Below are 23,669 nucleotides of genomic sequence, written 5' to 3'. Positions count from 1 at the left end.
TTCTTTGGACACCTTTCCGCGTGGGGGGGGAGCCCTTTGTGTTTACAGGGTGTCAGAAATGTACCAGGCACGTCGGTCCTACATTTCAAAGGTGGGCTTACGTAGATTCAAAAGCAATGAAGTCCTCCCTGGGTTATATCCTGGAGGAAGAGGGGTGGTTGGGACACTCGGGAGACCTGAGCCCACACACAGGGACCACCAGGCAGCAGCTCAGTGGCCCGTGGACAGAGTGGGACAGGCTGGGGGCTGGCACAGAGCCCGGTCTCCCCTCCTACTCCCCTCGCATGCTCGGTCCTCCCCTGCCCTCCAGTGATGATCAGCGCGCCCCAGCTCCAAGGCCCACTGCGGAGCGCAGACGAGCCCGGCCAGGAAGAGTTCAAGGGCCAGCGTGATGACTCCATTTCAAGGATCCCAGGACGGGCCAGGCCCTCCCGGTACCGCCAAGCTGCTGCCCACCCAGCAGCTTTGTGCAGCCTTTGATCCCTGGGGCCTCCAACTCCCCCTGTGCCTGGCCTGGGCCTGCTGTCAGCCTCCAGCTCTGCCTCCCTCCTCAGCCCAACGGCGACCCTAGGCACAAGCTGCCGATTCCGTGCACCCCTCTGACCAGGCCTCTGCAGAGACTGGGCTGGCCCGGAGCGACGGGACAGGACGGCAGGTGGCCTGTCTACCTTGGATGGGAGCAGGCCTCGGGCTCTGTGCGGCAGCACCCGTGAGTCGGCAACAGAAGCTGAGGGGTGCTCACCTCTCAAGGCCTCTGGGTCACCCAGTATGCGGTTCAAGGTCTCAGCGGGGATCTTCTCGAAGGCCTCATTGGTGGGCGCCAAGAGTGTGTACTGGCCGTCGCCCTCCAGCAGGGTGTTGAGCCCGGAGGCGGCCACGGCAGCCTGTGGGGGAGGGGAGAGGACGGAGCACCCCCTGAAGGCTCTGGGAATTTCTGCAGAGGAAAAGACACGCGCAGCCGCAGCCTTGCCAGTGAAGCCCAAGGTGGAAGGAAAGGCCAAACAGAAGCTCACTGGCTGCCACGGTGGGGGCCGTCTGGGGCCTGGCCCCTCTGGCCACCTCTCAGGCACTGCACGGGCCTTCTCCCCTCCCGCCTCCAGCCCGCACCCCCACCCTTCCCATCTTTGCTCCTGTGATTCCTCGTCCTTCTTTGGGCTCTAACTAAAATGTCCTTTCTCTAGGTAGTCGATGGGACATTGCCTCATGCCCCCACCTCACCGGCCACTGCCCCCATGAAATGGGCCGTTACACATACTAAATAAAGCAGGTTGCTGTCCTCACGTCATAATTAAACAGTTACTGGTGACGATGACTTGTGTGGGTCGTGTGAGTATAAAGATCATGTCGCCCGCTATCTGCAGAGCAGCCAGAAGCATCTGCAAGCACAGGTGGCGTCTGGCTGCCCTCGGATGAAGCTGGGCTCCTGGGCCAGGTCTGCCGGCCTGAAGGAGCTGCCCTGCCCGCAGCCCGCCCGGCCTCGCCCCTCCCCTTGGCTATCTTCCCTCTGGCCCCTCCGGCCTCCTGCCGGCCTCCGAGCCCCTGCTCCTGTTCACTGCTGCCCTCCCTCTGCCCGTTGGGCTTCAGACCCCGAGTTTTGTGTAACCGGCTGTTCTCATCTGTCAGGCCTCAGCTCAAAAGTCACCTCTTCCAGGGACCTTCTCTGATCACCTGGTCCCAACCAGACTCCTCTGCCCGCCACTTCCTGCCTTCGCACACTTAGCACAGTCTGCGGGAACCTTGTTTGTTTCTTGTCTGTCAGCCCAGGAAGAACACAGGTGCCGTGGAGGCACAGTCTGGCGTTCACCTCGCTACCCTGGGCGTGCACGGCAACGCCTGGGAAGTAGCAGGTGCTTTCACGTGTTCACAGAAGAAAAGATGGGCGTTAGGGAGGAGCAAGCAAGGCCTAGTTGCCAAACCTAAACTGTAAGAGGTCCTTTGGTGGGGTCAAAGGATGTTAATCAAAAGATGTGCCACCCACTCTGTGGGAACATCCTTCCCAAGCAGACCCTGACCTGTGAGTGACCCGGGAGGGAAGCGGGGAAGAACTTAGGCAGCGGGGTCCCCAAGGCTGCCAGAGTCACTTCCTGAGGGCCCCTGGGTGCCAGCCCAGCCCGGGGTGTTTGTCTCTGTGTGTTGGAGATCTCCAGGGGCGGGGCCGCCCCACTCCCACTCTGCATCCTTTGTGGTCAGGAAGTTCTTGAATCAGGGCAGAAACCCTGACGGGGCAGCCTGTGTTCACTTCCTCTGGGCAGCTGTTGCCAAGAGGAACACCCGCTTGTCACTCAGGTTGCAGGACAAATGTCTGCTGGGTAATGGGGGAGGGGCAGTGTCCTGCAGCCCCCTGGTTGCCGGCCTGGGCTCCAGGGAAACATGGGTAGGGCGGGAGCAGGGGTCCCACGGCGGGGACATGTCAAGAAGATCATGCCAACTGGCCATTTATTCGAATCCCACACGTGGGAACCCCAACTGGGAGGGAGCACCCCCACCTCTGGAACCCACAGGGTTCATCCCTGGCCGCTCAGAGGACCCTGGTCTGCTGCAGCCACAGCCACTGACTTTCCAGGGCAGTGAAGGGGAGGGAAGCTTCACACAGAAGACGAAGGGCTGAGGGGATTTACGGCACACAGTCTCGATGTTTCACTGTGGCCACACTGGGGCTCTGATTAACGGAATCTCCAAATTCATGGGCATTTAGAGGAACTGGATTCGTGTTCCCTAAATGCCTGAGACATGGAGACCTCCTCGGCTCCTCCCACAGAGGCAGCCCCCTGCCTCGGAAAGCAGGGTGGGCTGGGCCCCCTGCCCCGGGCAGCGCCTCACCCGAAGGGTCTCGAAGGTGTCCTCGATCTCGATGATCTGCTGGATGTTGTTGGTGGTGGTGGAGATGACCTTGTCAATGAGGTGCACCACTCCATTGGTTGCATGGTGGTCAGCTTTCAGCAGCCGGGCACAGTTGACGGTCACAATCTGCCCAGAAAAGTGGCGAAGACTCGAGGTTAGCTCACAGAAGCACTGTCTCGAAGCCCCAGGCAGGGAAGACCCGGCACAGCATGTGGGGCCCACATACTGTGGGACTAGAGAGCCCGCGGAGAAGACGCAGGGGCCACAGGGGCGTCTGCAGCTTACGCCCCTGCGGGACCACAGCGCTGGCGCCAGCCCCCGGGGCCCTGGCAGTGCCGCACCGCGGGGACGCCCTACCCCGTTGGGATAGTGGTGGATCTGGATGTCGGAGTTCTGGTACATGGAGGTGAGAGCCAGGCCGTGTTTCAGCTCGTCCGTTAGGACGCGTCTGTTCACCATGTGGTAGCGGAGGGCGTTCAGCAGCTCGATGTTGACGTTGCTCACCAGGGAGTCCAGCACTTCCTGGGGGAAGGGCAGTGCGGTGCTTAGGGGGCCGCGGACCCCAGGTTCAAGAGACGGGCATTGCTACCCAGGCCAAGATGCTCTGCAGCCCGGGTGGCCCAGGCCCCTACTCTGCCAGGGCCCCTCCTCAGAAGACACTGGGGTCACCTCTCCAGTTGGAAGAACCTGGTGAGATCTGCTTCAGCTGGAGGTCCCTGGCTTGTCTCCTGAGACAGTGGGAAATCCCTGCGTAGTCTCATCCTTCACGCTCGCCCCCTGGGGTGTAAGGCGGTCCCCAGGAAGAGCCCGAACCCCGCAGGGGGAGGCGGACTCACAGCTGGCAGGGCAGCCCAGGCGTCGTTGCTGGGGGCGAAAATGGTGAAGCTGCCGGGACCCTCCATCTCGGGCCTCAGCTTCTCGGTGCGGTCCGTGTACAGCTGAGTGGTGGTCGATCCAACAACCCCCAGTGTCTCATAAAGGTTTGAAAGTGGCAGAGCTGCAGGGGCAGAGGACAGAGTGGGTGGGCTGTGAGGCTGCCCCCCACCGGGCCACACCCTTCCCTGTTGCAGAGGGGGAGGGCACGTCTGCAGGAAGGAGCCGGGGAAAGGGCTGGAGACGGTCTGCTGGTGGGGGTCTAGATCTTCTTAAAATAACTCTGTCTAATGCCTCCCTACTGGAACTGGACCAATTGGTAATTTTTAATCATTTTAACCACATCGGAGCAAAGCTTTAGGCCCCAGGCGTTGAGATGATGCAGGCGGGAATGCAGGCCAGAAGTGCTACCGACCAGGCTTTCACGCTTATCAGTTGTTGAGACTCGTTCCTGGACTGAGAGAACCGCACACACACGAGTCTCTGTGGCACTGCGTGTGTCCACAGCAGCCGAGGGGGGCCTTCCCTCACACGGCGAGCCTGCTGTCCGGATCCGGGGTGTGACCCTTGGGTGCACAGGCTGGGCTCCCCCCTTCTATGGTCACGCTCCTTTCCCATTCCACATCCCCACTTGTCCTTCCACGTAGGCCAGGGAGGCCGTGGCCCGGGGGTGCCAACCACACCCCCTGGTGACCCTGGCACCCACCTAACTGGCCCCCTTCCTTTTAAGTCTTGGTCTCACATTCTCAACTAATAAAATAGCAAATATTTCAAAGTTTATAAAACATCTCCCCTGCACAGTCCCTGGTGGCGCATGGGGACTAACAGGGAGGCTCCACCGACATTCACAGGTGCCATGTGGCCCTTGGCCACAGGTGGCCATTCGTGGCATCCTCTGTTGCCTGGGGCTAAGCCCGCCTGGTCTGCTGCTCTCCCCGCTGCGGCACTCCAATGGGCTGGGTTTCCACCGAGCAAGGCGGGGGTGACTTGGTGTTCCCGGCCCAGCCAGAGACCACGCCTGTCCCATCTGCTCTCTAGCACGGCAGGTCAGAAGCGCTGCCTGTGTTTGGAATCACTCCCAGCCAGAGCCGACAAGCTCTTAGCCCTTGAACATGGGTAGGGCGCTGGAGCCTGTTCTGCCACTCATCGAGGTCTGCTTGAACAGCAAGGAGCAGTGAGGGCAGCTCAGTGTCCAGCGTCCATCCTCTGGCCCTCGCGCGGAGCCTGGAGGTCAGAGGCACGGGGCGGGCAGGTCCACCCAGCCTCACCCCGCGGGCCCCACGCAGATGCTGCCGCCTTTTAAGTGGGTGCTCATCCCCCCCGCCACTGCCCTCCATCTGCACCGACAGGCAAGGCCTGATTCACTCACCTGCAGGACAGCCCTTCTCCCCCGGGACCTTTTCGTACCCAGGGCAGCACTCGTAGCTGATGACTCTGCAGTGAGACACACACAGGCAGCATTAGGCAGGGCTTCCTCCTGCTCATGGCAACAGTCCTCCCCCCGGTAGAACAGCCTCCACTGACAAGGGGTGGCGGGGATCGTCCACTACATCACGCTTGTGCCTTTCATTGGCAAGCAGCTTGTCACTCCTCCTCCACTTTGTGGAACGTTCCCGACGGCTGCCAACTGGGAAATGGTCAGGGACGGCGGTGGCATGTTCAACAGTGGGATTCGAAAAACACACCGAGAACTTATCTCTGATGTCGTTCCCAGGGGCCCCATAGTTAGTGTCCCCGGGAGGCAGCAGGGAGGGCTGGAAAGAGCCCCATACCTGCCCTGGCCCTGAGTCTGCCACTCACTGCCCGCGACCTCCCAGGCGGTCCTGCCTAGTCCTCTGCGTCTCGGTCCTCATCTTTACAATGTAAGCTGTGTATTGTGTGATGTCGCTGGGTTAAATCGCTCCTGTCCTTCTAGCTCTCGGATTTAGCGACCAAGGAGGGTGGTGTGCACCTGACCGAGTTTTTCTCGGCTGGGGGAGGGCCCTCCTATAGGAGGACTAAGTGGTAATGGGAAAATATAATAAAGGTTATAGATTTTAAAAATTGAAAATGAAAACAAAGCTGCTTTTATCAAGATGTTTTTAAATTTTTTTAAAGTTAAAAACAAAATTTTAATCAATGAAAACATTTGTATGGCTTCAAATTGAAAATACGCAAAGGACTATATAGTAAAGTGTTCCCCAGGCACCCCGGTCCCCACAACCCCACCCACCTCTGGGAGGCGACCGCCATGGCCAGTTTGCTGGTCTGTGGACTTGGAGGAACAAGCCCGGCGGCATACAGTTGTAAACTTTGAAATCGTTTGGCAGAGAAACTCACAAATTTCTCTCCTTCTAACTCAGACCCATCCATCACGGAGCATTTATCTCCTTCTGGATGTCTGAAACACCCAGCTTCAGCTAACGCCATGTTCTGAGGAAGCCCCAAGAATTTCAAATGTCACTGCAAGGAAGTAGGTGTTCTCTCTTTAAAAGATCTGTCTTAAATGAAATCTGTTGGGGGTGATATTCATATAGGTTCCAAGTGTACAATTCTAAGATACGTGATCTGTGTATCACACTGTGTGCCCATCACCACCTGAAGTCAAATCATCTTCCATCACCACCCATTTGGCCCCCTTTACTGCCCCCCACCGCCCCCGAAGGCCCCTTCTCCGCAGCCCAGAAACCAGAGGCCAACGGCCATGTCCTCCCTTTCCTTTCTTACACATGGAGACGCCCTTGGGGACAGAAGAGAACTCAGACTGTAATTGCAGTAGGTTTTTCGGGTTTTACGTGGAGCTGCTCACCGAGGGGCAATTTAATGACATCACCAGAAGGGGCAGGCGGGTGGGGAAGAGGGCTTTGCACTGGGGGAGCAGAGGGGAGCATGTCTCAGTGAGCCCAGACACTCTGCTCTTGCTGACAATCGCACCGGAATCGCCTTAGGAAAGCCCTGTTGGTCTGTGATCCAACTGTTGCAGCAACGGACTGGCTAGGATTCTCCACTGCCACTCGAGCTACTGGAGTCTTTGGCAGAAACACGCCCCCGACCCCAGGGCTGGGCTGAGGAGTGACCAGCCCTGTGCACTCTCTGTCCTGTCCTCTCCACCTTCCTGCCTCTCTCGTGCCCGCGCCCCCAGCCCTCCTCCATCTTGGTCCTTCCGAACCGTCCATCCTTGTGCTTGTAAGGGCTACACAGGCTGGTGCTCTCAGGTCTCTGCTTGACCAACCCACAAATTTATTTTTGAAAACCACAGTAAAATTTGGTTGACTTTAAGGATTGACTTCAGTTTATAAGTTGACTTAGATGACCTCTAAGGTCCCTTCCCACCTCACACTCAGAATTCTGGTCAATGGGGTTATTTCCAGGGGCAGAGAAACTGTCAAAGGAGGACAGAGCCAGCCTCTCCCAGCTAAACCCAGGGACCGCGCCAAGCCTTCAGCCCACAGGACGAGGGGACGGGCACCCAGGCGTGGGATCCCAGCCCTTCTCTGACAGGTACCAGGCTTCTGTGACTGGGGTGGGGAGGGGGGATTAAGTTAAGTCTCCCAAAGCTTAGTTTTTCCCCAAAAGTGCCTGGGTGACATTCCATGAAGTTGGAGAAGCACAAATGGAGGACGGTTCTCCCCTGCAAGCCTTCCTTATTTCTGGGGACCCCTGTACATGTGTGTGCTACACACGCCGCACCTCGAAGCCCCCAGCCACGCTGGCCCTGCTGAGCCACGGGAGCCACCAGAACGCTCTTGTTCCAGGGCGTTAGCACCTGCGTTTCATCCCCCAAAACCACGAGAGAGCTGACAGCCCAGGTGGCCTCATCAGGATTTCACTGAGGACAAAGGAAAGCCAGCCCCCCAAGTGTACACTGGTTCCCGTGGCCAAGTGTGTATGTGTGTGGGGAAGGGGAAGTGGTCAGAATGACACAGGAGGAACAGTGAGTGGGGGGGAGGGGAAGTGGTCAGAATGACAGGAGAAACAGTGTGTGTGGGGGAGGGGCAGGTCTGAGAGAAAGGTCTCCGCAGGAAGGACACTTCCAGGGAGCCAGAAAACTGCAAGGGCTCCAAGGGACAGGGGCTCCGAGGCTCACAGCTGTGAGGGGCAGATCTAGGCCTCCCCCCAGATTTCGGCAAGTCCAACCCCTTCCCCAGTTACACAGACCGTGCATGGACAGGGGTCAGCAGGCGGATTTGCAGAGTTTGACAGGGAAAGGTCACAGGTATTTTCTCCAGTGTGACAAGAGCCACCCCAGGTCAGCATCCCCTGTGCCTCTCCAGGGGGGCTTGCCGTACCTGTGTCCCCGGCACGCTCCCCCACAGGGGCTCAGCCCCCAGCTGAAGGCTTCCTCCTGGTCCTCTGCCAGGAAGCTTCCTCCCACTCCTCTCGCCCTGCTGACCCCTGCCCCCCTACTGCCCAGTCCGGCACCCCCACTGCTGTCGAGGTGAGCAGAGGGAAGCCCAGCCTCTTGGCCTGAGCTTGGCAGCCCTATGGGCCGAGATGCTGCCACAGCAGGCGGTTCCCTGCTGCCGCTGGCCCAACAATGCCCACTGTCCTCGGACCCTGTGTGCACGGCCCGGAGCAGCAGGGACCTGAAGACTGAGAAGACAGCCATCGAGACAATCTCGACCAAATCTTCCTGGGCAAGCACTCTGGTCTCAGCCCGATGTGCAGCCCTGGCCCCAGGGAGAATGCCTGCACCATGGGGAGCCGGAGCGGGGGTCAGCCACAGGGTCGCAGGCCTGACGCCATCCCTCTAGGGTGAACGCAGCCAAGGATGGAGACCGCGGGGGAGCCCCCATCTGTGTCTCCCTAGTTCCTGGGCTTCCCTGTGCGGAGAGGACCAACTGGTTGGTCTTTGAATCGAATCCCATCAGCAAAAGTGATTCCAGTGAAGGCGTCTGGCTCTCCTCGGCCTGACACAGTCCAGTAAGGAAAAACCTGGGGTCAGAAAAATCATGTCCTGGAGGGCACTGAGACCTCTCGGCTTCCCTGGCCGGGAGAGCCACTTGAGGAAGAAAGCGAGAGAAGGTTTAGGGGGCCACCGTGAGAGGGTAAAGTGATAGTGTAGATCCACAGTCTGAGAACAGAGATGCTCCAGAAGCCCCCCTCCAGTCCCCCCAGATTTTCAACTCGTGATTTAATTGAGAGAACTTTTGGTGTTTCTCTCCCCAAATAATTTCTCAGGGCGTTAATGTAATAAAACAGTCACTCTTGCCCAGGTATGCTTCATGCTCTTGGCTGGCTACTGGGGCTGTAAATCCCCTAGGGATGAACCAGACCTTGAATGGAGGTGGAGCAAGGAGCAGCGCCCGAGAGCCGGTTTCCTGTGACAGCAGGCAAACCGTTCAGCGAGTCATGGTTTCCGAGAGGAATCACAGCGCAAACGCAGACCCACACTGTCTAGACATGCAGTGCGCAGGCAGACGGGCGGCCCGCCGTGGTCTGTTTTCTGCACGGCTGGCCTGGGAAACAGCTGAGCTTTCTCGAGCTTCCCAGCAGAGGACCAAAATGTGGAGCGTGCTAGTGAAAAGTGGGCTTTCTAACCGACTGTCCACCCCCAAAGACCCCACCCCTCCCCAGTCACCAGGGCACAACTTGGTTAGTGATGAGGCTGTCCTCAGAAAATGGAGTTACGTTCTCTGGTGGCAATCTGTGTGCAGTGTGGGGGCATTTGGGGGGCTCCTGGGTGCTGACTGTGCCTCCTCTGTTCCCAGGCCCTGCACCATCTCACCAGGGATTTTGGGGAGGCCCCTCGTAGCCGGTGATCAGAATGACACCAGACTGGGAGGGAGCAACTGGGAGAAGGCTGGTGACTCTGGGCCACGTGGCCTCTGCTGACCCTGAGAAGGTCCTCTCCCTGGGGCCCAAAGCCACAGGTCATAGGGCTGTAAACAGCGATTGGAGCCGTTCACCCAGGCCCAACAGGGCTGCTCACTGATTTTCCCAGGGCCAAGGAGCGGGGCAGCAGACCTCCCCCACTGACCAGCAGGTTGCTTAGGCCTTCTGAGCCTCCTCAGTCTTCCCCTCTGTAAATGGGCTGATGGCCAGACTGATGTGATCCGGTAATTGTGAGGACTGAAGGAGCTCACACAGGAAAGTCACTTAACAGATGCTTGGTATTTACTGAGTGCTCAGCTGTTAAGCTTCTTTAAAAACTCCAGGTATAGACTTTAACATTGAAGTTAGGTTAATAATTTCACTAAAAGTAATGTCCTACGTGAGACCATGAATCAGTGACGTGGCCATAAATCTCCCACAACATATCTATATAATGCACTCGATAGGGCCTGCATTAGTTCCTTGCTGTGGCTGTAACAGATCTGCACCGTTTAGTAGCTTAAAACACACATTTGTAAACTCGCAAGCCTGGAGCCAGAAACTGGCCTTGCAAGGCTAACGTCAAAGGCTGCATCCCCTCGGGAGCCTCCAGGGCCGAATCCACCCTTTATCTTTTCCAGTTTCCAGAGGCTGCCCTGAGCTTCTGGGCTTCTGGCCGCATCAGTCCTACTTCAGAGTTCGCTGCCATGCCCTTCTCTGACTCCGACCCTCCGCCTCCTGCTTATAAGACCCTCACAATTACGCTGGACTCACCCAATAATACTGTGTAACGCCCCTCTTGAGACTCTTGACTTAATCACACCTGCAAAGTTTCTGTTTCCTTGTAAGGGACGTGTTTGCAGGTTCACAGATCAGGGCATGGACATGTGTAGGGGTCCACCACAGGGCCTCGCCCCACATGGTACATGGGCTTGTGAAAATGCTCAAGGGAACGAAATTCCACATGAGCTAAGCTGCTGCCTAGGAGTTTGCAGAACGGGACAGGACTCTCAGGAAGCCCTGCGCAACAGAGAGGTTTGGTGAGCCCCTGGTGTTGGGTGTGTGTCAAATCTCAGCTGTTCGGGGACAGATTACTCACGGGTCCCAGCAGGCAGGGCAGCGAATATGAAACAGGGAAGGAGGTGCTGGTGTGGGCCTGGCTTCTCCCCTTCCTCTTCTTTACCCTTTTTGGACCCAAGTTGTGGGACACAGGGAAGGGAGGACCAGGAGGCTCTTCTGCAGCCTCACGCAATGCCCCTGGCTGCCCCCCGGAATGAGATCCCCTGGAAACGGCCCTGCCAGCTGACAAACAGCTCAACCTCCAGCGGCAGCTGTGGTAAGAGGCAGATTTCGAAGCGCTGATGTAGTGCTGGAGTAGCACCGAGATTTCAGCCTGGGGCAAAGCGCCCTTGCTCCTTGAAAGGGGAGTGTCCTGCCAGCTCAGCTACTGTGCTCGTGAAACGCGTTGCTGCTGAAGCAACTTCACGACTTCTGGAACGGACAGCTGCCACTCCAGCCTGCCAGCTCCCACCAGCCTCGGGGTGCCACGTTTATGACATCTGAGCTCCTGCAATGGTGAAGTCAGCTCTGACTTGGCTGTGAACTAGGCCTCCCTCTCGCTGGGGCTCGCACGGAGGGGGCCCGTCGGGAGGCAGAGAAGCTCCTGACCACAGTTTCCTGCACTGTCACTCAAGCTGCTGCGCGTACAAATGTCCTGGTGGCCGACCCGACTGGGGCCTAAAACCAGAGTGGGATTGCTGCTCGCTCTCAGTTCTCTTTGTCTCCTTACTACCGGACCTCTATGGTGCTCTTTAGGGTCTGAAGTGAAAGCTACCTGAAAGTTCCAAGTCCTAAGGTTCACTCAAGTTCCTAAATAGAGGCCCACTGGTAACCTCTTCTGGTAATAAAGTCCACATGTCGACTTGACAAATAGCATCCAAGACTCCAGTTCTTCTCTTTTAGGAAAAGCAGAGAAGTTATGGTCCCAGGACAGTGCAGGGAGGATGCCTGAGGGGAGTGCTAAGTGTGGCGTGTCCCCTCCCTCCCTTCATGGAGGTGACTCCAGGCTCCTGGGTCTCTGACCTGACACTACAAAGTCTTCACATACACACACAAGCACACACACATGTGCCTCCTACCCCTGCTTGGTGTTGCTGGACTGCTTTCAAGTTCAAGTTCTCCTTGGTCTTGGGCTCTTAGTGACCTGTGCTGCCCCTCCCCTGTGACAATGTACACTTCCACTCCAGTCTCTTCCCTGGAGACTTGCTGAGAGAGTTCCCACTGCCCGAGGCAGCCCTGCGCAGAGAGAGTCTTCCAACCACCACGTGCTCCCCTCTGCCCAGTCTGGTCCTCACCCAGACGAAGGTGTGCAGGGACCCATTCCCACCAGTGTGACATCGCTGCCAGCCAGTACAGCTCTCTCCCCTTCCCGTCATGGCCACCCACGGCACTTAATTCCGGGGGTCGGATGGCGGCTCCCACGTGGCTCTCGGTCCTGGGCACGGCAGTGAGCGGCGAGGCTGCTCTTCCTCGGCCCTCCCAGGACAAGGGTCAGCTGCTTCCCTCCTCCCTCCCGGGTTCCCTGGACCTCCACCAACTCAGCTCCCCCTCCGTAACACGCACACATGGTGTTCTAGGAAGCGACCCTCTTGTCCCAGACCGTGAAGTTTTGTTTCACCCCAAGTTTTTTACCCTCATTTCCTTTTCTGAAGCTGCCCAAAGCAACGGCCACCCTGAAGAGTTGAATGTGCCTATCTGGCTCCCTAAGGCCGGGGCGACCGCTGGGCCAGGGCACCGGGCTCTGCCTGACTCCCCTGCACACAGCACTTTCTGCACCTGCACCCCACCCACCCATTCCTGCTCCCAGTGCCCGGGAGACCCTGCATGTGCAGGTGTGAGGGGGGTGCACCATGACAGGACCACCCTCTCAGAGCCGGCCTGCCTGGAGGGGAGGGCGGGGTCGCCAGGACATCTGCCAGCACACGGCTGTGCTGCCTGTGCTGCGTCCTAGCACGCGGGTGGAGACGGATGCAGGGACAAGAGCCACTAAGCCAGGACGGCTCACCGTCAACAGCAGGGTCCGCTGGGAACTGCTGGGGCACGTCTCCAGCCGACCGCTGCTGCTGCGGCCAGTCCTCCACGCAGGCCCCGGGACACCATGGCCAGTGCCACTCCACTGCCAGCTTGACATCATAAGCAGGTCTCATTTTTAGGGAAACACACAGGTGCTAACACAAAGGTAGAGCTCTTCGAAGCCCAGGGTTCTCTGTCTGCTCAGCGCTGATGCTTCGGTCGCCTTCCACAAAGCAGTTACGTGGGGCCTGGCTTGGTGTTTAGGTAACTGGTTTGTGTGAGTGCATAATGTTTGCACACGGGAAAAATCAGAGTACTAAAGGTATTCTTTCTTTTTTAATCCTCATCAGAGGGTATGTTTATTAATTTGAGAGAGAGAAGAAGGAGCAGAGAAAGACAAACATCAATGTGAGAGAGAAACGTTGATTGGTTGCCTCCCATATGTTCTCCAACTGGGGATCAAACCCACAACCTAGGTATTTGCCCTGACTGGGAATCGAACCTGCATCCTCTTGGTGTATAGGACAATGCTCCAACCAACTGAGCCATCCAGCCAGGGTATATTCTTTTCTTTCCTTTTCTTTTTAACTTGAGCACCATGAAATGGTCTGTGGTCCAGAACCTACATCATCTCTTTTGTCCATAGCAAAGGGAACTATCCCTGCGTGTTTGCTCATGAACCCAGGAGGCGTGTCCTCTCAGCTCTGTCAACCCTCGCCTTTGAAGCTGGGCGTGGGCACCTGGGGAACCAGCTGTCACGCACCTGCCCTTGACAGGCTCCCAGGGAGCTGCTGGTCTCTCCCCAGCTCTGCCACAATCCCTAACTTCTCCTGATGCATGCAGGATGGATAATTGACTAACATAATAAGGATCACAGTTGTGGGATTTATTTCCATACACATTTCAAAGAAAGAGCATTTTACCTTCCTTTAGTTGGTTATGCAACTGAAGAAGATATCTGCTCAAAAGCAACACTTTTAAAAATCCCTAATGTGGGAACTGTTCAAGGCAGTAGCGTGGAGTCTCAGAACCCTCCCGGGATGCAGACGGGCGGGGGGGGGACAGGCCCTCCCAAGAGGCTTGGGAGGCCTCACACAGCACACGTTGCTGTCTGAGGGAGGGAGCCAGCTCCAAGATCTGCTGATGGTTGGTGCCCAGACAGATCAGGTTTCCACGGGTTTCTGTTAGGACACGCACAGCCCCCTGTTCGCACCAGGCAGCAGGTGGCCGGGCGAGCGTGCCTCCCTGCTCGCTGGCGGAGACGCCACCGAGCCCCGCCGTGACCACGCTGGCCCACAGCCCACGGGCCCACACCCCGCTGGCACTCTCGCCTCTGTTTGCGTGGCCTAGATTTTCAAGGCCTGCTGGTACTGAGAATGGCAGGTAGCCTCTCATGGGCACTACTTCATTCAGTCCTCCTAACAGTCCTGTGAGTCCGTCCTGCTGCTATTTCCATCTTACAGATTAGGTAATGGAGGGCTCCAGGGTGAAGCGACTTGCCCAGGGAAGCGGCAGAGCCAGGGTTTGAATGAGGGAGTCGCGGCCTCTGTTCCTCAAATGCTGCACTGACTGGTAACGTGCACATGTCCAGGCTCTCGAGCGGTTCCGGGGCATCTGCCTGAGCACTGCACAGCAGGCCTGGAGTATCGGCTCACCAGGGGGCCTTTCCCAGAGCCGCAGGCTGCCCACTTCTCCTCCACAATAATATTTGTATCGTTTAGTGAGGATTAAGAAATTCAAGGAGCTCCAGCCAAGAAGGAGGTGTAGGTAGAAACCCTTCGCTTCCTTGAACAACTGAAAGGAGGATAACTACCAATATAAAAACAATAAACAACCAGAAGTGACAGAGAATCAAACTGCATGGAACTCCGACAACCAAGGAATTAAAGAAACAGTCAACCAGACTGGTGTGCTGAGACAAAGAAATATGGCCCAAAGAAGAGAACACAGCAAAACTCCAGAAAAAGAGTTAAGCAACGAGGAGATAGCCAGTCTGATGCAGAGTTCAAAACACTGGTGGTCAGGATGCTCACAGTACTGATTGAGCTTGGTCGCAAAATGAAGGAAGAAATGAAAGACACCCAAAGTGAAGTAAAGTAAAATATACATGGAACCAACAGTGAAGGGAAGAAAACTAGGACTCAATCAACAATTTGGAACAAAAGGAATAAACATCCAACCAGAACAGAATGAAGAAACAAGAATTCAAAAAAATGAGGAGAGGCTTGGGAACCTCTGGGACAATTTTAAATGTTCCAACATCCAAATCATAGGGGTATTAGAAGGAGAAGAGGGAGAACAAGTAATTGAAAACTTGAACAAAGAATGAAGGAAAACGTCCTCAAACTGGTGAAGGAATTAGACTTCCAGGAAGTCCAGGAAGCCCAGACAGTCCTAAAAAAGTTGGACCCAAGGAGCAACACACCAAGGCACACCATCATTAAGTTACCCAAGATTAAAAATAAAGAGAGAATCTTAAAAGCAGCAAGAGAAAAGGAGACAGTTACCTACAAAGGAGTTCCCATTAGACTATTAGCTGATTTCTCCAAAGAAACCTTACAGGCAAGAAGGGGCTGGAAAGAAGCATCCCAAGTCATGAAAGATAAGGACCTACATCCAAGATTGCTCTATCCAGCAAAGCTTTCATTTAGAATGGAAGAGCAGATAAAGTGCTTCCCAGGTAAGGTGAAGTTAAAGAAGTTCATCAGCCCTGGCTGATGTGGCTCAGGGGACTGAGCACATGCCTGCAAACCAAAAGGGTCACTGGTTTGAATCCCAGTCACGGCACATGCCTGGGTTGTGGGCCAGGTCTCCACAAATAAAAATATCAGAAGAAGTTCATCATCACCAAGCCCTTATTATATGAAACGTTAAAGGGACTTAGCTAAGAAATTGAAGAAGATCAAACACTATGAACAGTAAAATGACAACAAAGTCACAATTATCAACAACTAAACCTAAAAAAACCCCACAATGAAAACAAAAACTAAGCAAACAACTAGAACAGGAACGGAATCCGAGAAATGGACCTCACATGAAGGGTTTTCATTGGGGAAGAAGAGGGGAAGAATGGGGGGAAAAGGTACAGGGAATAAGAAACATAATTGGTAGGCATAAACAGAGGGGGAGAGGTTAAGAAGAATATAGGAAACGAAGTCAAAGAACATATATGTTTGACTCACGGACATGAACTAAGGAGGGGGAATGTGGGAGGGTTGGGGAATGCAGAGGGAGGGGGAATGGGGGGAAAAGTGGGAAAACTGTAATAGCATAATCAATAAAATATACTTAAGAAATAAAAATTGTAAAGTAACATTAAAAAAATTCACACACACACACACATACACACACACACACACACACACCACATTTCATGCTTCTTGTAATCTCAAATCAGCCCTGAAAAATGCAACCAAGTCTCTTCAGGAGCCTTAAAAATGCAAAACAAAACTGGCCAGCTTACTAAAACCGCCACTCCCAGGCACACAGCTCCCTGGCGTGTCTGCACAGGCCTTCCAGAGCCCGGCCCAGGCCCGAGGGTCCCGCAGTGGGCGGACACTGGGCTCAGCCTCCTGAGTGCCTGGCAGTCTCGGGTGGTCACACATACTCACGTTGACTTGCCACAGATCTTCCTCTGGTACCACTGCTTGCAGTTGGTGAAGTACTTCTTGTTGGTGCCGATGAGCTTCTGCACCGCACACACGTTGGGGCTGCAAACAACACAGCGGCGTTAACAAGATGAGCTTGCATCCACTCACCTCCATGTCCTTCCCTCACAGGGCCCTTCTGGCATGTTGGAACATTCTAGATACGTAGAGACACAGTCTTTTCAGTCTGGGTACCAGAGAGTGGCTTGGGGCAGACGTCGATCCTCTTGACCTAGATTCCCAACACCCTCCGGGAAGTTTCCTTCCAAACTAAAAAATGCCCAAGTGTGTGACAGAGGGAGGGACATAAGTTCCTCGTGTGAGTATCCTTCTCTGGCATGACATTTGGCAAGTGGAAGTAAAAGCGTCTTAAAAGTTGCAGCTTGCATGTCACTGAGTGAGATAACTAGCTAAGTAAAAGTTGTGCATTTGCTAAGTAAAAGAAGCAGCTTTCTGAGAAGCTCCCAGCCTTCCTTTGCTTCTCTGCCCCACACTGAGCCAGACACCCACAGGCTCCAAGCGGGCATCCCAGTGCACGCCGTCGGGAGGGTGGGTGGAGGCCCGGGCCCCTCACCTCCCAGGCAGCGCTGCACACACAGGCACACCCTGTGCCCCTAGACCAGCCGCCTGGTTCCCACACACAGCTACCCCAGTGCCACGCTAGAAACAAGAGGGCACAGCCGGCTGCCGGCAGGACCTTCTGCAAGACGCTCTCCCACTGGACTCTCAGTCATTCATACTTAGGCCCTGGCTCGTGTCCCACCTCCCCAAGAACGCCTTCTAGTGCCCCAGGTGACACTCTTCTGTCTACCTCAGACCTGGGAGACAGCCCTTGTTTGACCCTGGGCACTAAACAGAATCCGAGAACTGACCAGGGTGTGTCTGTCTCTCCATCCCCCACCTCCCAAGGAACCTTCAGGGCAGGCTCTCTGCCTCATTCTTGTGCACTCCAGCTGGGGCCTAGTGCTGGGCCGGAGGGAAGGAGCATCCTGGGAAAGAGCTTGAACAAACAGAATGAAAACACTGCTCCCAGGACCACCCAGCTCAGAAGGACCCTCGGGAACTCTGCGGAAAAGCCGAGGGCACATGCCGTGGGGTTGGGCTGAGAGGCCTTCTCTCCGAGAGCTGGGGGGCTCCGCTTCTGTGTGTTTCATCCCGGTGCACTGAGTCCTGCCGGGCACCGTGCCCGCGTGGCGTAGTGACCCCTGGGAGGGGCTCATCCTGAGCTGGGGCAGGCAGTCCGTGTGGCTGAATCCCAAGTCAGGGGAGAGCAAAGCAAAGAGGCCGAGGGCTTTCACACAAGCCCCGTGCCGGAGAAGTCCAGGTGTCGTTCTTTCACACCAACGCCTCTGTTACCGTAAAATGCAACCAACAGGCATCATTTGATGTGCGTAGCATTTTTCAGGAAGACACTGATAATGCAGGACGCCTATACCTGCCGTCCCCGGGTTATTAGATGACAGAGCATGCTGACCCTTTATTTCTCTACCCGGCTGTCACTTCTTGCCCGGTAGTTCAGTAGGCAAAGGTGAGTGGGACAAAGAGGCACAGTGAATATCGCCGAGTTAGTGTAAGAACCCGAAGGCCAGAGCGGTCAGGGCTGGGGAGGGAAGCCAGGCTGGCTGGGAGCAGAGCCCAGGTCCCCTTAGTGGTGACTCGGTTTGGCCCAATGCCCGCAGCTCCCAGAGGATTCTAACAAGAAGCCACCTTGCTTCTGTTTGCTGTCTGTGACTCACAGGCTTCAGCAGTCCCCAGCCAAGCCCTGGGGAGTTCCTGCTGGCCGCATTCCAGCCCTAGGTGCACAGCCCCCACTCCTCTATCTGACCCAGCAGGAAACAATTACTGCCGAGTTCCCTGCAGCTCCCATGGGCGTCTGGCAAATCATCAGCGGGTCTCTTCTGAATGTGGCTCCAACATTCCCCAGAAGAGTTTCCTCTGCGGCTTCCTTCTGAGACAGGAGCAGGGGTTGGGGGGCACTGTGACCCGCCCCCTCTCACATCAGGATGACAGGTTGGGCCGCGCACACAGCAGTAGATGCAACGAGCAAGCCATTTCTGGGTCTTCTGCCTCAAGCACGGCAGCTCTGCTGCTCGACTCGGATTTGAAAAGCGAGTGCTTCAGGAAATTCAGTCCAGTTTTGGTGGGTGCTATTCGGAAGTGTGGCTGCATTTTTACTTCTCTTTCAGGATTGTTTTTGCCTTCCCTATGGCAACACAGATACAACGGGAGTGGAGCGACCACGTCGTCGTCACCGCTCTCCCAACAGCTTTCTGCCCCGGTCTGCGCCGTGCCTGCCGTCTCACGGAGCTGCGCTCTCTCCACCTGTGAAGTGGGACCCCGAGGCTGCATTTCACAGGTGGAGAGAGCGCAGCTGCCGAGGCTGCAACAGGGGTGCTGGGAGATGGCGGGCTGCACTCCAGCAGGGCCCATCTTGGAGCGCTCTGTACTTCCTTAAGACAGCAGAGAGCTTTCTCTTCCCTTTTCACTTTGAAGGAAGGGCTGGAGCCTGAACAAGGTTGTCCGTTTTGTACAGGGCACCACACCCCGTGTCAGGCAGGCAGCCCTGTGGCATTTTCAGGGACAGTTAGACCGGAGGGAACGCAACTGCGCCTGTAACCATTTTGTCACGGATCGTCTGCCTGAGCATCCAGGCTTCCTGGGTGGGGGGGTGCACATGTGCCTGCCTGGCCTGCTCCGCCCATCGCAGATCACCGCAGGCCTCTCCAACACCGAGCCAAGGGCACCAGAAGCTAATCAGCAGGGCTAGCCCGCAGGGGTGTTGGGGAGGGAGGTGGAAAGTGGGTCTAATACCCACAATGCATAACAAAGAGCATTTGCATTCAAACAACACACCTGTTTTCAGGCTGGTTCCTGTCTTCTGTGCTCTGACTGATGGGAAGGAGTTTGCTGTAGAGACTGACACCTTCAGGGAGGTTTCACTGTGGTGTGCAGGCACCAGTCTAGGTGACAGGGCTGCAGGAGACCCTAGGAAACTTGTACTTAGCGGCTAAGGTGCAAAGGAACACAAACCTCCAGGCAGAAACTGTAACACACGGCATTTGCAAGAAAGGCAGAGGGGCAAAGGTGAGCCAGGCAGAGACAGTGAAAATGCCAGTTGCCCCCATTTGGGCTTTAAAGCCATGTGAGCCCCTCATCCTTCTGACCTGTCCCCTCACCCTTCAGTACCAGCCTGACTCGAAGGTGGTGCTCCCCCTAAAGACCCCGGGACCTCCCTCCCTGGCACTCTCCTCCTCCTGGGAGGGCACTGGGTCTGTGGCCTGGCCTGGCTTCACTCCACTCTGCAGAGTAGTCAGACTTACTCCCAGTGGTCTCCCTCCCTGCAGGCCCGGGCACCTGAAAGTCCAGGCAGGTAAGGGTGTAAGGACATAGGCAGAGGTAATAAGGGCACGACCCCGAATCCTGCAGCAGTCCTGGGGTGGGAGCCAAGGCTTTGTAAAGTCCTATGAAGTCACCTCTAATCACCCCTAACAGTGAGTTTTGATCTGAGTACAAATGTCCCTAGTCACCAGGTGGTCTGGACCTCCCTGGGCACGAACGCCTGGACCCAGCAGAGTTTGGGCAGGTGCAAAACTCCACCCACATGCCGTGGTACCTGGGGGTGGGAAAGGAGCTGGGGCAACCGGGCAGGCACAGCCTGGCTCTGTGTGCGCAGGTCGGCCCAGTGCCCACCTCTGCCTGGGTCTGCCAGGGTCCTTACCAGGTCAGACCCTCTGCCTGGGTTTGCCTTCTAAGGCCAACACATCTTATGCAGATATGCCCCTAAGGAATGTGATGATCACGTCCCAAATTTACAATCGTAGCTGTGGTTTTAAGAGGGATCCCAGTCCTGGGAAAGTGCTGTGTCCCCTCTGGCCTCAGTTTCCCCATCTGTGCAACGGGTGGGTGGCCATGGAATTCTCTCGCTCTTCATTCCGCAGGGGAGCTACTGCCTTCACTATCCCAGCTGTGTGCAGGGAGCTGTCTAGTGCCAGGTGGTGGGCACAGCGCCAGGCCAGGCGAACAGGAACCTGCGGCCTTGGATGCTACCAACTTGCATGGCCCCAGGGTCATGACTGGAGATGCTGGACAAGGACCTGGCTGGACTGGAACACATGTGCTGTTGAGTGGGCTTCCTCTCTGCCCGGCCAACTTCCCACGGTGATTCTGGGCGGAGCCGCCTACTCTCCTTTTCTCTTGTCGGCCGGTTGGAGAAGCGGAAAGCCGGGGTTGGGTGCTCTCATGTTTTTGGCCCGAGTCTGGGGTCGCTGGTCGACTCTCCCACCCCCTTCCTCTACAAAGCTTCGGCGGCTGGGTTTCCCTCCACCGTCCCCTCCCTCCCTCCACTTCATGCAGACTGGTCCCGCGGAGGGAGCGCCCCACTCCACCGTTTTTGCCCTGGCGCCCCCAGCCTGTCCCAAAGCCACCCCAGCGGCCGGCCGGCCGGCTTACCCATGCTGTCGACCCCGGAGCCGGCTGTGCTGCAGCACCAGCTGGTAGGGTGACTTGGCGGGGCCCTCCAGGGTGTTGGCGGGGCCCAGGGCCAGCGCCAAGGCAAGGGGCAGCAGCCGCAGGAGGAGCGCCATGGAGTGAGGACGCGAGGAGCGACGGCGAGCAGCGGGCAGTGAGGGCGCCTCTGCCGCGTCCCGGCTAATAAGTGGCCAGGAGGGGCGGGGAGGCCCGCCGGGCAGGCGGAGGGCGGGGAGCCCCGGTGCCTCCCCGCCCCCCGCCCCTGCGGGCCGCCCAGTCCTCCCTCCCCTCCCCAACCCGCTTCCTGGCACCGAGGCTACAGGTCCCGGGACAGGAGAGGCTCTCCCCGCACCGCACTCCCTTCCTGGAGCCTGCCAGTCCCTGAACCCGAAGATCCTCCACTGGTCATGAGGCTACAAACCCCTGCCCGAAGTGGGGAGAGGCAAAGCTGAGCCCCCAACACTTTGCCCAGCAGACTTGCCCCTACATTCCAGGAGTGCCCTCTGTTCCCCAGGCTTGCTCGCTAAAAGACAGATAAGGACTAAATCTTATGATTGACAGAAGTGCAAAGAATGTAAGCTACTCTTGCAAACCCTGGAGAAAGGTGGAGCCCGCCACCTTGGTACCTCATTCTCTCTTGCAATAAATATGTCTGGCACTGAGGCCAGGTGGATGCTGCAAAGATTTCTGCCCTGGAGGAGCTACGAACAGGTAAACAAACAGTCAAGTGGAGGGAGGGCTCATCCAAGCACCTATCAATCACCCACCACTGAGCTACCTGGCTCTGCTAGCCTGGGGGAGACAAAGATGGGTGAGTGGATAGGATCCAGGCTCCTTTTGAAAGAGCTCAGAGCCTGCAGACCTGTGGACCCTCAGACAATGTGCCATGGAGCAGCGGGGCAGCAGGCGCCATGGGAGCCTGGAGGAGGCCCCAGGCCAGACAGGAGACCTGCTCTTTGGCCTGAAGGGTGGGAAAGACTTTACAAGCAAAACGAGGCGTGCACTCAGGAAATGCAGGCGGTGGGGTTGGGTGAAGCAGGGGGTGGTGGCGTCAAGGGTAGAGGAAGGGGGCGGCCTGTGGCAGGGCCTAGAGCCAAGCCAGGAGTCCTTCAGGGGATGGAGAAGCAGGTGAGCGATTCCATCTCTGTCAGGAGCAGGCTTTGAGGACCTGCTAAAACAAACCAAGGCAAGACTGGAGGCAAGAGGGTCAGGTAACCAGGAGGGGACTGTGTGGAAGCTTGACCGTGGCAGTGGAGGTGGGCTTGGAGAGAGACTACAAACCTGGGCAGTGTCTAGGGTGATGGACCCAGCAGAACTTGGAGCCTGCATGCAGGGTGTGGAGGAGAAGGAGGAGGAGTCAGGGGTCACTGAGGTGCTATTAGCATGGGCATCATGGTAGATGGGTCACCAGTTTTACAATAAGGGGCATGGAGGGGACGCCGGTCTGCCAGGGCAATGGTATTGGACGTGCTGAGTTTGAGGTGCTTTTGATTCACCCAGAGGGAGTGTCCTGTGGCAGCTGGATATAAAGATCTGGAGCGCGGGCCGGAGAGCTGGGGTGAGGAATCAGCTGTGGGAGTCACCCTTGGCCTGTGAGGAGCCGCTGCCGTGGGAGTGGGTGAGAGAATTCTTGGGGGCATGTGAGTGTGGAGCAAGAGGTGAGTGATGACAGGTGATGGAGAGGAGTGTGGCAGAGAGCAGCCCCCAGGAGGAGAAGGGGCGCAGACAGGGAGGCAGGAGGGAATTGGCAGTGGGGCCTCAGGGGGAGGGAGCTGTTAGCAGCAATGCTGCCCCCAAGATGCATCCAAAGAGCCAGCGTGCCCTGTGTCTCCCAGGAGAGGGGAGAGGCGCCTGGCTGGGGGTCCTGGCTGTGGCGAGAAGACGGTGGGTGATGGAGAAACAGCAAGGGGAGCGTGCAGATGCGTCTTTCCAGAAGCCTGTCGGAGAAGGGAGGGGAGAGTCAGGGTGGGAGCTAGGGGAAGGCAAAGTCCCAGAGGCTTGGCCGAGTTAGGGTCTGAGGGAAAGGAGTTGGTCAGGAGAATGGGGCAGAGGGCTAATCAGAGGGAAGGGAGGGGAAGCAGGAGAGGGGAGGGGTGTGGCAGTGTGGGGTCCTGAGAGGGTAAAAGCCACTGAGGGCCTGATGGGGTGCGGTGTGTGGAAGGAGTGGAGAGGAGGGGACGGGTTCCAGGGAGAGTTCAGTGGCAGCACTGATCTGACTTGGAGACACTGTGGGCAGGGAGGGTAAGGGAGGGGGCGAGTGGGAGACAACTGTGCTGACTGGTGCGTGCTGGGCCCTGGTGAAGGTCCACGCTGGGCTGCGTCCGGGGAGGGGCACGACTCCAGGTGTTCACATCATGCCTGATGGGCCCCTGCATTTCCGGCAGGACATGTCCAGGAGACGGCTACCTCCAAAGGTCTGGAGTTCAGGGGAGGTACGAGGACTAGAGGTGCAGGTGGAGTCACCACGCTAGCAGGTGGTGGCTAAAGCCAGGGACTGGACACAGTCCCTCGGGAGCACGTGTTGGAAATGGGGAGAAAGAGCAAGGGCAAGAGGAGGAGGTGGCGGGCCGGAGCCCTGGGCAGTACCCGTCTGGAGAGGTGGAGGGGAGGGCAGAGAAGGAACCCTGAAGCGCCGGAGGTCCAGAGTGGCCACAGGAGAGCAAAATCCAAGCGGGACCCAGTCTCTGAGTAGTTCCTGACTATGACTGACACTCAAATCCAACAACCACAAGGCTCCAGAGTTTTCTGGAACACTCTGATCCCAGGTTCTATTGTCTGCATTGACGACCAGGAGGTGTGCTGCGGTGGCTTTGACCTTAGAGAGTCAGGTCTTTCCCTGATGTCCTCCCCTTCTCCCCTCTCCCCAGAAAGGAAAGCTGGGGCTTTCCCTGTCCTGGCTTCCTGTGGGAGCCAGTCCCAGGGCTGGGGACCCCTGCCACACTGGGTAAAGTGCTCCCTTTGCCCGTCTGTCTGTCT

General features: G+C 56.9%; 1 protein-coding gene across 1 annotated transcript in view; it reads right to left on the bottom strand.

The window, feature by feature from the left end:
* The window catches only part of TGFBI (transforming growth factor beta induced), a 32,917-nt gene extending 12,048 nt beyond the window's left edge, over positions 1-20,869 (bottom strand). Inside the window, exons 1-7 of the mRNA XM_037138393.2 lie at positions 20,676-20,869; positions 16,191-16,289; positions 5,084-5,148; positions 3,678-3,838; positions 3,199-3,363; positions 2,821-2,967; positions 743-884 (exon numbers count right to left, since the gene is read on the bottom strand). Coding sequence (XP_036994288.1) covers positions 743-884; positions 2,821-2,967; positions 3,199-3,363; positions 3,678-3,838; positions 5,084-5,148; positions 16,191-16,289; positions 20,676-20,809 — 913 coding nt within the window. The 5' untranslated portion in view covers positions 20,810-20,869. The remainder of the gene's footprint in view (positions 1-742; positions 885-2,820; positions 2,968-3,198; positions 3,364-3,677; positions 3,839-5,083; positions 5,149-16,190; positions 16,290-20,675) is intronic.
* Between the last annotated feature and the right edge of the window lie 2,800 nt (positions 20,870-23,669).

This window comes from Artibeus jamaicensis, unplaced genomic scaffold (genome assembly GCF_021234435.1).
Source record: "Artibeus jamaicensis isolate MK-2021 breed Jamaican fruit bat unplaced genomic scaffold, CSHL_Jam_final contig_786, whole genome shotgun sequence".
Taxonomy (NCBI): Eukaryota; Metazoa; Chordata; class Mammalia; order Chiroptera; family Phyllostomidae; genus Artibeus; species Artibeus jamaicensis.
Note: the sequence above shows the minus strand (reverse complement) of the source record. Positions and strands in the feature narration are given on the sequence as shown.